Here is a 13,344-nt window from a genome sequence, read left to right on the forward strand (position 1 = left end):
GATCCTCTGACCTCAGCCCCCTGAGTAGATAGGACCACAGGCATGCCCCACCACACCCACGCGCCCGGTTATTTTATTTTTTGGTAACGAGCTCTATGTTGCCCAGGCTGGTTTCACACTCTTGGGCTCAAGTGTTCCTCCCACCTCGGCCTCCTGAAGTGCTGGGATTACAGGTGCGAGCCAAGGCACCCGGCCTTTCCCCTGAATTTATGAATGAAATCAAGGAGGTCGGGTATTTGTTTCAAAGTAACCCAGGGAGGAGGAATGAATGGCAATTTAGCTGGAACCAGACTGGACATGTTTGAGCTTTCCATAATAAAACATTCTCAAAAAGCTGGACAAAAAAACCTAAGAAAACAAATAAGATTATTTTCTTGTAAAAAAAAAAAAATGCAACGAAGAAAAGAAAATGTGGTAAGGAAATGGTCTTTCCTTTTGAAATCCTGTCCCTCCTTAGGGCATGAGGATCAACTCAGGCCATTAGGTCAGCTTTCCTCTAAATTGCCGGTTGAAAGCCCCAGGGGCCACACCCGAGCGGGTAGGTGGGGTGCTTTAATTGCTGCGTTTTAGAGGGCTGCATGCAGTTTCCATCCTGGAAGGGAGGAACCGAATTCCAACCATTGTCTGCCGTTGACTGCTTGTCTCCAAAGCCCTTGGGTTATACTCTGATCTAGCTGATGCTTCCACACTTCCAGAGCTTGAAGAATTACCCCGAGGCCTGGGCGTGGCGGCGCAGGCCTCGTGTGCTCCACCTACTGCGAAGGCTGCGGAGGGAGACCTCTTGAGTCCGGGAGCTCAGCCAAGAATTCAAGACCAGCCTGGGCACCACAGTGAGACCCCCACCCCTGTGCCTTCCGTCCCTCCAATCCTCGTCCGCCCCAGGTCTCATCTCCCCCAAAATTTTAGGTATTAGTTGGGCGTGCTGGCGCGGGCCTGTAATCCCAACTACCGGGGTGTTGGGGGTGGGGAGGGGAGGGGCTTGGGGGGTGGAGAGGGGAGGAGTGTGGGGGCTGGGGAGGGGCGTGGCGTGGCGGGGGTGGGGCGGCGTGGGCTGAGGCGGACAGATCCTTGAGCCCAGGAGGTCCAGGCTGCGGTATGATCGCGCAGTCACCGCACTCCAGCCCGGGTGACAGAGCCTGTCTGAGACGTAAAAAAATAAAAAATTACTTGCAGGAAGCACAAATTCCTCAACCCCTAAGCCCACCCTCTAGGAACTGATTCAGGGTGTCTGGGGTCGGGGCGTGGAGGGCTCATAATTTATTTTTCCAGTCAGTTCCTCAATAAACTGAAGCTGAGCCGTTTCAGAGTACACTTTTTTCTTTTTAAAAATTACTTACTTTTTTTTTGTATATTCAGTAGAGACGGGGTTTCACCATGTTGACCAGGATGGTCTCGATCTCTTGACCTCATGATCCACCCGCCTCGGCCTCCCAAAGTGCTGGGATTAGAGGCGTGAGCCACCGCGCCAGGTCCAGACTACACTTTGAATGTGTCATACTACTAATTTAAAAGGGGCCGTGGTCGCCCTGGGTCCTGAGATTAATGGACCAAATCATTTACCCAGGGACAGAGAAAGCCCGTTGTAAAGGCGCTTAGTTGTCAGTGCTGTATATTATTTGCGAATGAAATTTTCTTGAGTTGCTCTGGCTTCTCAGAGTGACCTATGAGAACACTCGTTTCATGTTTTACCACGTTCTGCACCCAGCATTGGGCTCCAGCAGTTCCCAAATGCATCGGTTCTTTCTCCTCCCTTACTTCACCTCTTGGCTTGGTGTTTTGGCTCTTGCTGCAGTTCTCAACAGCCAAATCCTTCTCTAATCAGCTCAATATTATTGCAGGCTTAATATTTGTATTTAAAACTAGATCGAAGAGAGATTATCCGACTCCCACGATTTAAATCTGGGGTCTTTCAGTGAGTGACATACCCATATGCACAAATCAGGTATCAAATACCTGCCGAAAAATCTCTGAATCTTTTTTCCATTCCCTTCATAATAAGTAATTTATTATGAAGTAATTTATACCAATATTTTATACCAATTACCGTAATAAGTAATTTATACCAATATTGCCCTGTAACTGTTCTAAAATATTCTGTTCATTCCATTGGAACTTGTCAACAGGTGTTTGTCATTTTCAGTTTTCTTTCAAGTTTCACCCATTTTGTTTTTCTCCCTTTCGTTTTTTGAGACAGAGTCTCGCGGGGCTGGAGCGCGGTGGCGCGATCTCGGGTCGCTGCAGCCTGCGCCTCCCGGGCTCAGGAGTTCTCCTCCCCCCTCCCGAGTAGGAGGGATTACAGGCTCACGCCACAGCGCCTGCCTAATTTTTGTGTATTTTGGAAGAGACTGGGGTCTCGCCATGTTTCCCAGGCTGATCTCGAACTCCTGGACTCAAGCATCTGCCCACCCGGGCCTCCCAGAGTGCTGGGATTATAGGCATGAGCCATCGCGCGGGGGCCTAGTTTTTAAAAAAAGTATCATCGAATGGACAAGACAGGGTATTAAATTGATGAAATTATCCCACTGTCAGAAAAGGAGGAAAAAGAGGAGAAAAAAACGAAACAGAGCCCATCTGGGTAACAGGAAGTAGGAGACATTTGCTTATAAAAGGAGAAATCAGGTTAAGAGAAGAAAACTAACATATGCTTAACATTGCTGTCCTTGCCTTCCCCAGGGTGTTGCTGAAAATGTCAGACTCAAATGTGGATAACAGTAAGAAGGTAAGTTTGGTTCTAACAGAACTACTTTTCTCACACAGTCGCTTTTCAAAGCTTTCTAGGTCTCTCTTATGTTTCCCTTTTGCCACAAATCTTCGTTTCTGGAAACCTCCATCTTGAAACCTCCTCCTCTTTGCAAATAGATTGTTAGTTTTCTTTCACGAGATTGTGCTTTCATGTGCATTTGGATGAGAGTAAAAAGAAGTAAAAATGTTTTCTCATAGTCTAAAGGAAAATATTTCTTTCTTTAGAAAAGACAAGAAGTGCTATAGCTGGACATGATAAAAATGGTAAAAATACATAAATAAAAAATTAAAAAAATGGAATGGAGAACAATAGTAATAGGGAAAAAATAAAAAAATATATATATATGTTTTAAAGCTAAGGTAAAAAGAAAGTGAAAAGAGTAATGTGAATAAAGTCATAAAGTGACCAATTAGTGCTTTCTCTAGGAGTAGAAAATCTCTACTCCCTGTGGCCTTGGTACCAAATGAGTTTCCAGATTAGGCTGGGGTGGTCCTGGCCCTCTGAGAAACTAAATAGAGAAGGTGTCATAGTGCACTTACAGGTGCCACTGTACCAGTCCTGTGGCTAAAGGACTGAACTGGTCAACATTAGCTATATGATTATGGGGAAGTCACATGCTGCTTTGAGCCCCTACTTTTCTCCCTAAGAGAATAATATTTCCTAAATAACGTCAATGTTATTTTGAAGTAAACTAAGAGTAAGAGTAAATGGGAACCCATTGAAGATATTAAATAGAAGACTTGGAGGGGTGTGGCATCAGCACTAGAAGAGAATATTGGAATAGGACAGGAATGGAGTTTATTCACCCTTGAATTTGAGAGGAAAAGCTAACCTTCAGAACCGTACTCAAGCCTGTGTTACTTTATGGCACTGCTCATTTAGTTTCCTCATTTGGAAAACAGGAAAATAATAAATTACTGCAAGTATACTGCGAGAATTGAATTTGAGAAATACAGAAAGCACCTAGCAGAGTGCCTATGTACTGTACAGAACCAGTAAATGTTAGTTTCTTTCTACCTACCTGCTGTCCTACTTTATCTTTCATTTATCAGATCATAAAAACAGCATTGAATGCCTACTGTGTGCTGGGTGCTGTGTTTCTGTGAAAGCAACAGAGAGTAAAACAGATACCCTCCCCTCAGGTGTTGGAGCCAAAATGAGCCCAGCGTGGCTGGAGCTCAGACAGCTCAGAGGTTTTGAGCTGGAGAGGCAGGCAGGGACCAGACTGTGGGAAAATTTGTAAGCTACACAGCTCTGTGAGCTAATTTTGAGTTTTGTCATTAACCAGAATAACAATGACAAGCCACTGAAGAATTTTCAACAAGCATGGAACAATCGGTGCAGAAATAGCAGAGTTAGAATGGATTTGGGGATAACAGGAGGTTATTGCTTGTGCTGTGAAATTTGATATGGGAATCTTGGGAATCTTGGGAGTCATGTGGTAGAAGGTGGAAAGGCAGGCACACATTCCGTACAGATTTAGGAGGCATAATGAAAGTATTTTGCATTTTGGCTGAAGAAGAGGAAGGCCTGGAGGGAAATAGGTCTCTAAACCCAAGCCCTACCCTTTTATTTTCTCTTTCATTAACACCTACATGTGAATTGCCTTTTGCCCATTTTTTCCCTGTTTCCCTTATTTAATGAAGGGTCTGCTAATCAACATCACATTCAAGGAATCTCAGTAATTCTTTTCTCCATCTACCTATTGTATTCTAAGTTCCTTATTCATTAGTTGTGCCTTGAAAGCAAGCAGTTTAGTTGTACAGCATCAAATGAGAATCAGTGACTGACTCTTCTCTTTCCAGAATTTCTTTGAGGGGGAAGTAGATGATGAGGAAAGTGTGATTTTGACATTGGTGCCAGTTAAAGATGAACCAAATATGGAACAAATGGAACCAAGTGTTTCAAATTCTGATGTCAAACTGAAGAAGCCTAAGAAATACAATCAAGGTATGAGGACAGGGATTGCTCAGTTAGCTACTCCTACAACCCTGGGAAGCCCAGGAAGAAGTAAGGTTTGTCTTTCCTATCTTTTGACTGACCAACACTGAGCTTAAATCTCACCTTGTTGATCTGTGTTAAGAGATTTTGCAAACTCCCATACTTCTCGCTTCCTAAGTCTGATGAACTGCCTTACTGTTTTTGGTGGGGAGAGAGTCTTGCTCTATCATCTAGGTTGGAGTGCAGTCGTGCGATCTTGGCTCACTGCAACCTCCACCTCCCGAATTCAAGTGATTCTCCTGCCTCAGCCTCCTAAATCACTGGGATTACAGGCATGCATCACCACGTCCGGCTAATTTTTGTATTTTTTATAGAGACAAGGTTTTACCATGTTGGCCAGGCTGGTCTCAAACTCCTGACCCCAAGTGATCCGCCCACCTCAGCCTCCCAAAGTGCTGGGATTACAGGCATGAGCTACCACGCCCGGCCTGTACTGCCTTACTTTTAAGACACAAAATAAGCATGTTGAGCACGTTGGACAGAGAGTGCTCTTCTGGGCCAGCTCAACATGATTTCAAATTCCTAACACATGAAGCTTAATCTACTCTTCTATTTTTTTTTTATTTTTTATTTTTTTTTTGAGACGGAGTTTCACTCTTGTTACGCAGGCTGGAGTGCAATGGCGCGATCTTGGCTCACCGCAACCTCCGCCGCCCGGGTTCAGGCAATTCTCCTGCCTCAGCCTCCTGAGTAGCTGGGATTACAGGCACGTGCCACCATGCCCAGCTAATTTTTTTGTATTTTTTTTTTTTTTTTTTTTTTTTTTTGAGACAGAGTTTCGCTCTTGTTACCCAGGCTGGAGTGCAATGGCGCGATCTCGGCTCACTGCAACCTCCGCCTCCTGGGTTCAGGCAATTCTCCTGCCTCAGCCTCCTGAGTAGCTGGGATTACAGGCACGCGACAACATGCCCAGCTAATTTTTTGTATTTTTAGTAGAGACGGGGTTTCACCATGTTGACCAGGATGGTCTCGATCTCTCGACCTCGTGATCCACCCGCCTCGGCCTCCCAAAGTGCTGGGATTACAGGCTTGAGCCACCGCGCCCGGCCTCTATTTTTTTGTATTTTTAGTAGAGACGGGGTTTCACCACGTTGACCAGGATGGTCTCGATCTCTCGACCTCGTGATCCACCCGCCTCGGCCTCCCAAAGTGCTGGGATTACAGGCTTGAGCCACCGCGCCCGGCTCCTCTTCTATTAAAATGAGATTAGTACATATTTTCCTTTTATGACGATTAAATAATTTTGAAAAACATCGGTATTTGCTTGGCAAGTAATTACAAATCAAATATATATAGCAGCTCTTAAAATCATAACCCTTTGTATCTATTCTCAGTGCTTCCTATAAAAGCATCAAGTAACTATTTCTTTTTCTTTTTTTGAGATGGAGTTCCACTCTTGTTGCCCAGGCTGAAGTGCAATGACGTGGTTTCAGCTCACTGCAACCTCTGCCTCCTGGGTTCAAGGGATTCTCCTGTCTCAGCCTCCCTAGAAGCTGGAATTACAGATGCCTGTACCATACCTGGCTAATTTTTATATTTTTAGTAGAGACAGGGTTTCACTATGTTGGCCAGGCTGGTCTCGAACTCCTGATCTCAGGTGATCTCCTGCCTCGGCCTACCGCAGTGCTAGGATTACAGGTGTGAGCCACCGTGCTGGGCCCAGGTAAGTATTTTCAGAAGGATTTTATCTCCTGGGCCAATAATGAGGACTTCAAGATGAAGTAAATAATGATGGGTTAGAGCTAAGCAGAGTCAGGTGAGATGGGAAGCTTTAGAGAAAATGAGGCAGGCTGACAGAATGACAGTGGACTATTGTTGACTGGGGATAGACTGTGGTGGTTTCTTTGATTTCTATAGGGAGACCTGGTATTTTGTGGTCCAAAATCTAGACATTTTGGAGGAGAAATCCAACATAATATTGTATTCATTTGGTTTGCTGCTTTTTTTTCTTTTTTTTTTTTTTGAGACGGAGTTTCGCTCTTGTTACCCAGGCTGGAGTGCAATGGCGCGATCTCGGCTCACCGCAACCTCCGCCTCCTGGGCTCAGGCAATTCTCCTGCCTCAGCCTCCTGAGTAGCTGGGATTACAGGCACGCACCACCATGCCCAGCTAATTTTTTGTATTTTTAGTAGAGACAGGGTTTCACCATGTTGACCAGGATGGTCTCGATCTCTTGACCTCGTGATCCACCCGCCTTGTTTTTTTTGTATTTTTAGTAGAGACGGGGTTTCACCATATTGACCAGGATGGTCTCGATCTCTCGACCTCGTGATCCACCTGCCTTGGCCTCCCAAAGTGCTGGGATTACAGGCTTGAGCCACCGCGCCCGGCCCTCTTTTTTTTTTTTTTTTTTTTTTTTACTTCGTTGTTGAGGGCTGTTATATGTAACATAAAAAACCATGCAATTTAGAATCCAAACATAGATTTGAGGCTGGGAGTGATGGCTTACACCCATAATCCCAGTGCTTTGGGAGGCTGAGGAGAGCTGATCACTTGAGGCCAGGAGTTCAAGACCAACCTGGTCAATATGGAGAAACCCTGTCTCTACCAAAAATACAAACATTATCCAGGCATGGTGGTACATGCCTGTAGTCCTGGTTACTCAGGAGGCTGAGGCATGAGAATCACTTGAATCCGGGAGGTGGAGGTTGCAATGAGCCCTTGCACCACTTCACTCCAGCCTGGGTCACAGAGTGAGACCCTGTCTCGAAACAAAACAAAAACAAAAGCAACATAGGTTTGAGTCCCAGTTCTGCTATTTTAATAGCAGTGTAATCTTGGATAAGTCTTTACTTACTTGAATCTGTTATCTCATCTTTTTTTTTTTTTGAGACAGAGTCACTCCAGCTGGTGTTGCCCTGGCTGGAGTGCAGTGGCACAGTCTCAGCTCACTGCAGCCTCCCGCTCCTGGGTTCAAGCGATCTCATTCCTCAGCTTCCTGAGTAGCTGGGATTGCAGGTATGTATCACCATGCCTGGGTAATTTTTTCTTTCTTTTTTTTTTTGAGTTGAAGTCTTGCTTTGTGGCCCAGACCGGAGTGGCTCACTGCGACCTCCACCTCCTGGGTTCAAGCAATTCTCCTGTCTCAACTTCCCGAGTAGCTGGGATTACAGGTGCATGCTGCCAAGCCCGGCTAATTTTGGTATTTTTAGTCAAGACGGGGTTTTACCCTGTTTCCCAGAATGGTCTCAAACTCCCAATCTCAGGCAAATACATCCACCTTGGCCTCCCAAAGTGCTGGGATTACAGGCATGAGCTACCTCGCCTGGCCTAATTTTTGTATTTTTAGTAGAGATGGGGTTTTACCATGTTGACCAGGCTGGTCTCGATGTCCTGACCTCAAATGATTCACCTCAGCTTTGCAAAGTTCTGCTGATTACAGGTGTGAGTCACTGCGCCCAACCTTGTTACCTCATTTCTAATGTGAGAAATAAAAATTGATACGTATATATGCAAATTTGGTTGTGAGAAATGTGAAAAGATCTTTTTTTTTTTTTTTTGAGACAGAGTCTCACTCTGTTGCCAGGTGCCAGGCTGGAGTACAGTGGCACAATCTTGGCTCACTGCAACCTCTGCCTCCTGGGTTCAAGCAATTCTCCTGCCTCAGCCTCCCGAGTAGCGGGGACTACAGACGTGCGCCCAGCTAATTTTCATATTTTATTAGAGACGGGGTTTCACCATGTTGACCAGGATGGTCTCGATCTCTTGACCTCGTGATCCACCCGCCTCGGCCTCCCAAAGTGCTGGGATTACAGGCGTCAGCCACTGTGCCCGGCCTAGCATGTTGGTATTCTTTTTTTTTTTTTTTTTTTTCCAAGACGGAGTTTCACTCTTGTTACCCAGGCTGGAGTGCAATGGCGCGATCTTGGCTCACCGCAACCTCCGCCTCCTGGGTTCAGGCAATTCTCCTGCCTCAGCCTCCTGAGTAGCTGGGATTACAGGCACGTGCCACCATGCCCAGCTGATTTTTTGTATTTTTAGTAGAGACGGGGTTTCACCATGTTGACCAGGATGGTCTCAATTTCTCGACCTCGTGATCCACCCGCCTTGGCCTCCCAAAGTGCTGGGATTACAGGCTTGAGCCACCGCGCCCGGCGTGAAAAGATCTTTGTAAAAAAATTTTTTTTTTGAGACAGAGTCTTGCTCTGTCACCCAGGCTGGAGTCCAGTGGCTCGCTCTTGGCTCACTGCAACCTCTGCCTCCTGGGTTCAAGCAATTCTCCTGCCTCGGCCTCTGGAGTAGCTGGGACTACAGACGTGCGTCACTACGCCTGGCTAATTTTTTTGGTATTTTTAGTAGAGACGGGGTTTCACCATGTTGATCAGGCTGGATTTGAACTCCTGACCTCGTGATCCGCCCGCCTCGGTCTCCCAAAGTGCTGAGATTACAGGCTTGAGCCGCCGCGCCTGGCCATGATCTTTTTAAAATTTTATTTTATTTTATTTTATTTTATTTTGAGACGGAGTTTCGCTCTTGTTACCCAGGCTGGAATGCAATGGCGTGATCTCAGCTCACCGCGACCTCCACCTCCTGGGTTCAGGCAATTCTCCTGTCTCAGCCTTATGAGTAGCTGGGATTACAGGCACGCACCACCATGCCCAGCTAATTTTTTGTATTTTTGGTAGAGACGGGGTTTCACCATGTGGACCAGGATGGTCTCGATCTCTTGACCTCGTGATCCACCCGCCTCGGCCTCCCAAAGTGCTGGGATTACAGGCTTGAGCCACCGCGCCCGACCTCTTAAAAATCTTAAAAGAATCTTGCCGACTTTAAATTATTACTACTTTGGTTCCATTCTTTTCTTAGGTAATCTACTTCAAACAAATGAACAATTTACAGCTCCACGAAAAGCTAGATGCAAAATACCAGCCCCTCCGTTGCCGACCATTTTGCCTCCTATTAATAAGGTGTGTCGGGACACTTTGCGGTACTGGTGTCAAGAACTTGGTTTGAATACGAAGGGCAAGGTTAGTACGTTTGGGTGAATATCTGCTGCTAGGAATAATTATGGGAATCTTTGTCAACTTCTAACTTTATTTCTCTCTTCATTTCTTAAGAAAATAGAACTTTATCTGAGGCTCCATGGGCATGCTTACCCTGAACAACAGCAAGTGAGTAATGAGCATGTTGATGGTTTGATGGTGGGATCTGCTCTGATCATGATTTCTCTGCTACCTATCCTCCCACTCCCACCATTTCTGTATGTTGTACCTCTTTTTAAATTTTATTTTTTTAGAGACAGGGTTTCACCATGTTGGCCAGGCTGGTCTCGAACTCCTGACCTCAGGTGATCTGCCTACCTCGGCCTCCGAAAGTGCTGGGATTACAGACATGAGCCACAGTGCCCAGTTAGCAGGGTTTCTTAACTGGCATTATTGATATTTCAGAACAAATAACTTTTTATTTGTTTAGGGGGACTGCCCTGTACATTGTAGAATGTTTAGCAGCATCCCCCAGCCTCTACCAACTAGATGTCAGTAGCAGCCTTTCCTCCCCCTGCACAGTTTGAACAACCAAAAATTTCTCCCAATGAAGAATTTACGGTTTATGGGAACTGATATCCCCAAACCCTTTCCACATTGATATACATGTTCAGGTCAATATAAAGAATAATTACATTAGGCCGGGCGCGGTGGCTCAAGCCTGTAATCCCAGCACTTTGGGAGGCCGAGGCAAGTGGATCACGAGGTCAAGAGATCGAGACCATCCTGGTCAACATGGTGAAACCCCGTCTCTACTAAAAATACAAAAAAATTAGCTGGGCATGGTGGCACGTGCCTGTAATCCCAGCTACTCGGGAGGCTGAGGCAGGATAATTGCCTGAACCCAGGAGGCCGAGGCTGCGGTGAACCGAGATCGCGCCATTGCACTCCAGCCTGGGTAACGAGCGAAACTCCGTCTCAAAAAAAAGAATAACAACAGCCAGGCATGGTGGCTCAAGCCTGTAATCCCAGCACTTTGGGAGGCCGAGGCGGGTGGATCACGAGGTCAAGAGATCGAGACCATCCCGGTCAACATAGTGAAACCCCGTCTCTACTAAAAATACAAAAAATTAGCTGGGCATGGTGGCATGTGCCTGTAATCCCAGCTACTCGGGAGGCTGAGGCAGGAGAATTGCCTGACCCCAGGAGGTGGAGGTTGAGGTGAGCCGAGATCGCGCCATTGCACTCCAGCCTTGGTAACAAGAGCAAAACTCTGTCTCAAAAAAAAAAAAAAAAAGAATAATAACATTGGGGCTGGGTGAGGTGGCTCACACTTAAAATCCCAGCCCTTTGGGAGGACGAGGCGGGTGGATCACCTGAGGTCAGGAGTTCAAGACCAGCCTGGCTAACGTGGTAAAACCCCATCTCTACTAAAAATACAAAAATTAGCTGGGCTTGGTGGTGCGTGTTTGTAGTCCCAGCTACTCAGGAGGCTGAGGCAGAAGAATCGCTTGAACCCAGGAGGTGGGCGTTGCAGTGAGCCAAGATCGTGCCATTGCAGTCCAGTCTCGGCGATCAGTGAAACTCCATATCAAATAAATAAAAAAAAAGAATAACAACATTTACCCAAAAGTTTTCACAGCAGTAGCAGTTTACTGAATACCCACCATGGATTTTGTTTGCAGGATATGCCTGAAACGTTACGAGAGACCAGAGTACAGCGGTGTTCAAGGAAAAGCAAGGCAGTGACCAAGACAGCAAGGCTTCAGGAAAGTTTTGAGATGAATGAGAGAGCAGAAGAGACTAATACAATTGAAGTGATAACTTCAGCGCAGGAAGCCATGATGGCATCGTGGGCAAGAATTGCTGCAAGAGCTGTTCAGCCTAAGGCTGTGAATTTGTGTTCCATTCGCGTTTCTGTTGAGGCCTTTTTGATGCAAGCTTCTGGTAAGATCAACCTTAAAGTGTGAGTCCCACTCCAGAGGACAAGGTTAACCTTTATTAGTCCAAAAATGAAAGGTAGTCAAAGGGAAGGAATTTGCTAAAATATCTGTAGATTAGAAATTGGATTCACATAGGACATCTCTCTTCCATCTGTCATGTTAATGGCTAGTCATGTTTTGTCTGGGTGGATCCCTAAGACAGATGACTGAGTGGTGGCCACTTTCTATCACTAAGCAGAATTCCAAGGTGGGAAGAAAGCATAATCTAGTCATCTTGGACCACAGTCTGAGTCTTCCCCTTCTCTTTCTCTCTTCCTTAAGGCATTTATGACATAGTGAATAAGAGGAATGTGCTGGTCAAATTCTTGCTTTACCATTTCCTAGGTATGCAACTTACTTAGTTTGTTTGTTTTTTTTTTTTTTTTTTTATTTGAGACGGAGTTTCGCTCTTGTTACCCAGGCTGGAGTGCAATGGCGCGATCTCGGCTCACCGCAACCTCCGCCTCCTGGGTTCAGGCAATTCTCCTGCCTCAGCCTCCTGAGTAGCTGGGATTACAGGCACGTGCCACCATGCCCAGCTAATTTTTTTGTATTTTTAGTAGAGACGGGGTTTCACCATGTTGACCAGGATGGTCTCGATCTCTCGACCTTGTGATCCACCCGCCTCGGCCTCCCAAAGTGCTGGGATTACAGGCTTGAGCCACCGCGCCCGGCCGCAACTTACTTAGTTTAAGCATTGGTATCTTCTTCTGTAAAATGAAGATTTACCTATTTCTTTTCTTTTTTTTTTTTTTGAGACGGAGTTTCGCTCTTGTTACCCAGGCTGGAGCGCAATGGTGCGATCTCGGCTCACCGCAACCTCCGCCTCCTGGGCTCAGGCAATTCTCCTGCCTCAGCCTCCTGATTAGCTGGGATTACAGGCACGCACCACCATGCCCAGCTAATTTTTTTTTTTTTTTGTATTTTCTTTAGTAGAGACGGGGTTTCACCCTGTTGACCAGGATGGTCTCGATCTCTTGACCTAGTGATCCACCCACCTCGGCCTCCCAAAGTGCTGGGATTACAGGCTTCAGCCACCGCGCCTGGCCGAAGATTTACCTGTTTCATAGAATAGTAGTTTCTGAGTGTGGTGGCTCATGCTTGTACTCCCAGCCCTTTGGGAGGCTGAGGCGGGAAGATTGCTTGAGTTGATGATTTTGAGGACCTGGGCAACGTGGCGAAAGCCCTGTCTACGAAAAGTACCAAGAAAAAGTTAGCTGGGCATGGTGGTGTGTGCCTGTAGTCCCAGCTACTCAGGATGCTGGGGTAGAAGGGTGGCTTGAGCCCAGAAGGTGGAGGTTGCAGTGAGCTGAGGTTGTGCCAGATGGATCTGGCACAGATGGATCCAGACCCTGCCTTTTTTTTTTTTTTTTTTTAAGACAGAGTCTTGCTCTGTCTCTGGGTGCCAGGCTGGAGTGTAGTGGCACGATCTTGGCTCACTGCAACCTCTGCCACCGGGTTCAAGCAATTCTCCTGCCTCAGCCTCTCGGGTAGTTTGTGCTACAGGTGTGCACCACCACACCCAGCTAATTTTTTTGTATTTCTAGTAGAGGCGTGGCTTCACCATGTTGGCCAGGATGGTCTTGATCTTTTGACCTCGTCATCCGCTCACCTTGGCCTCCCAAAGTACTGGGATTACAGGCTTGAACCACCGCGCCTAGCCCAGACCCTGTTTTAAAAAACAATTTAAAAAAAA

At 46.3% G+C, this 13,344-nt stretch overlaps 1 protein-coding gene across 3 annotated transcripts in view; it reads left to right on the forward strand.

Moving 5' to 3' along the window:
- Positions 1-2,223: 2,223 nt before the first annotated feature.
- DPPA2 (developmental pluripotency associated 2) overlaps positions 2,224-13,344 on the forward strand; it is a 31,907-nt gene continuing 20,786 nt past the window's right edge. Inside the window, exons 1-6 of one of the 3 annotated variants that reach the window (XM_074404405.1) lie at positions 2,224-2,497; positions 2,674-2,719; positions 4,549-4,693; positions 9,551-9,711; positions 9,802-9,855; positions 11,352-11,613. In XM_074404405.1, coding sequence (XP_074260506.1) covers positions 2,484-2,497; positions 2,674-2,719; positions 4,549-4,693; positions 9,551-9,711; positions 9,802-9,855; positions 11,352-11,613 — 682 coding nt within the window. In that variant the 5' untranslated portion in view covers positions 2,224-2,483. The other 2 variants (XM_039477496.2, XM_074404404.1) reach the window with 2 other exon arrangements.

The sequence above is a fragment of the Saimiri boliviensis genome, chromosome 8 (genome assembly GCF_048565385.1).
Source record: "Saimiri boliviensis isolate mSaiBol1 chromosome 8, mSaiBol1.pri, whole genome shotgun sequence".
In the NCBI taxonomy this organism is placed as follows: Eukaryota; Metazoa; Chordata; class Mammalia; order Primates; family Cebidae; genus Saimiri; species Saimiri boliviensis.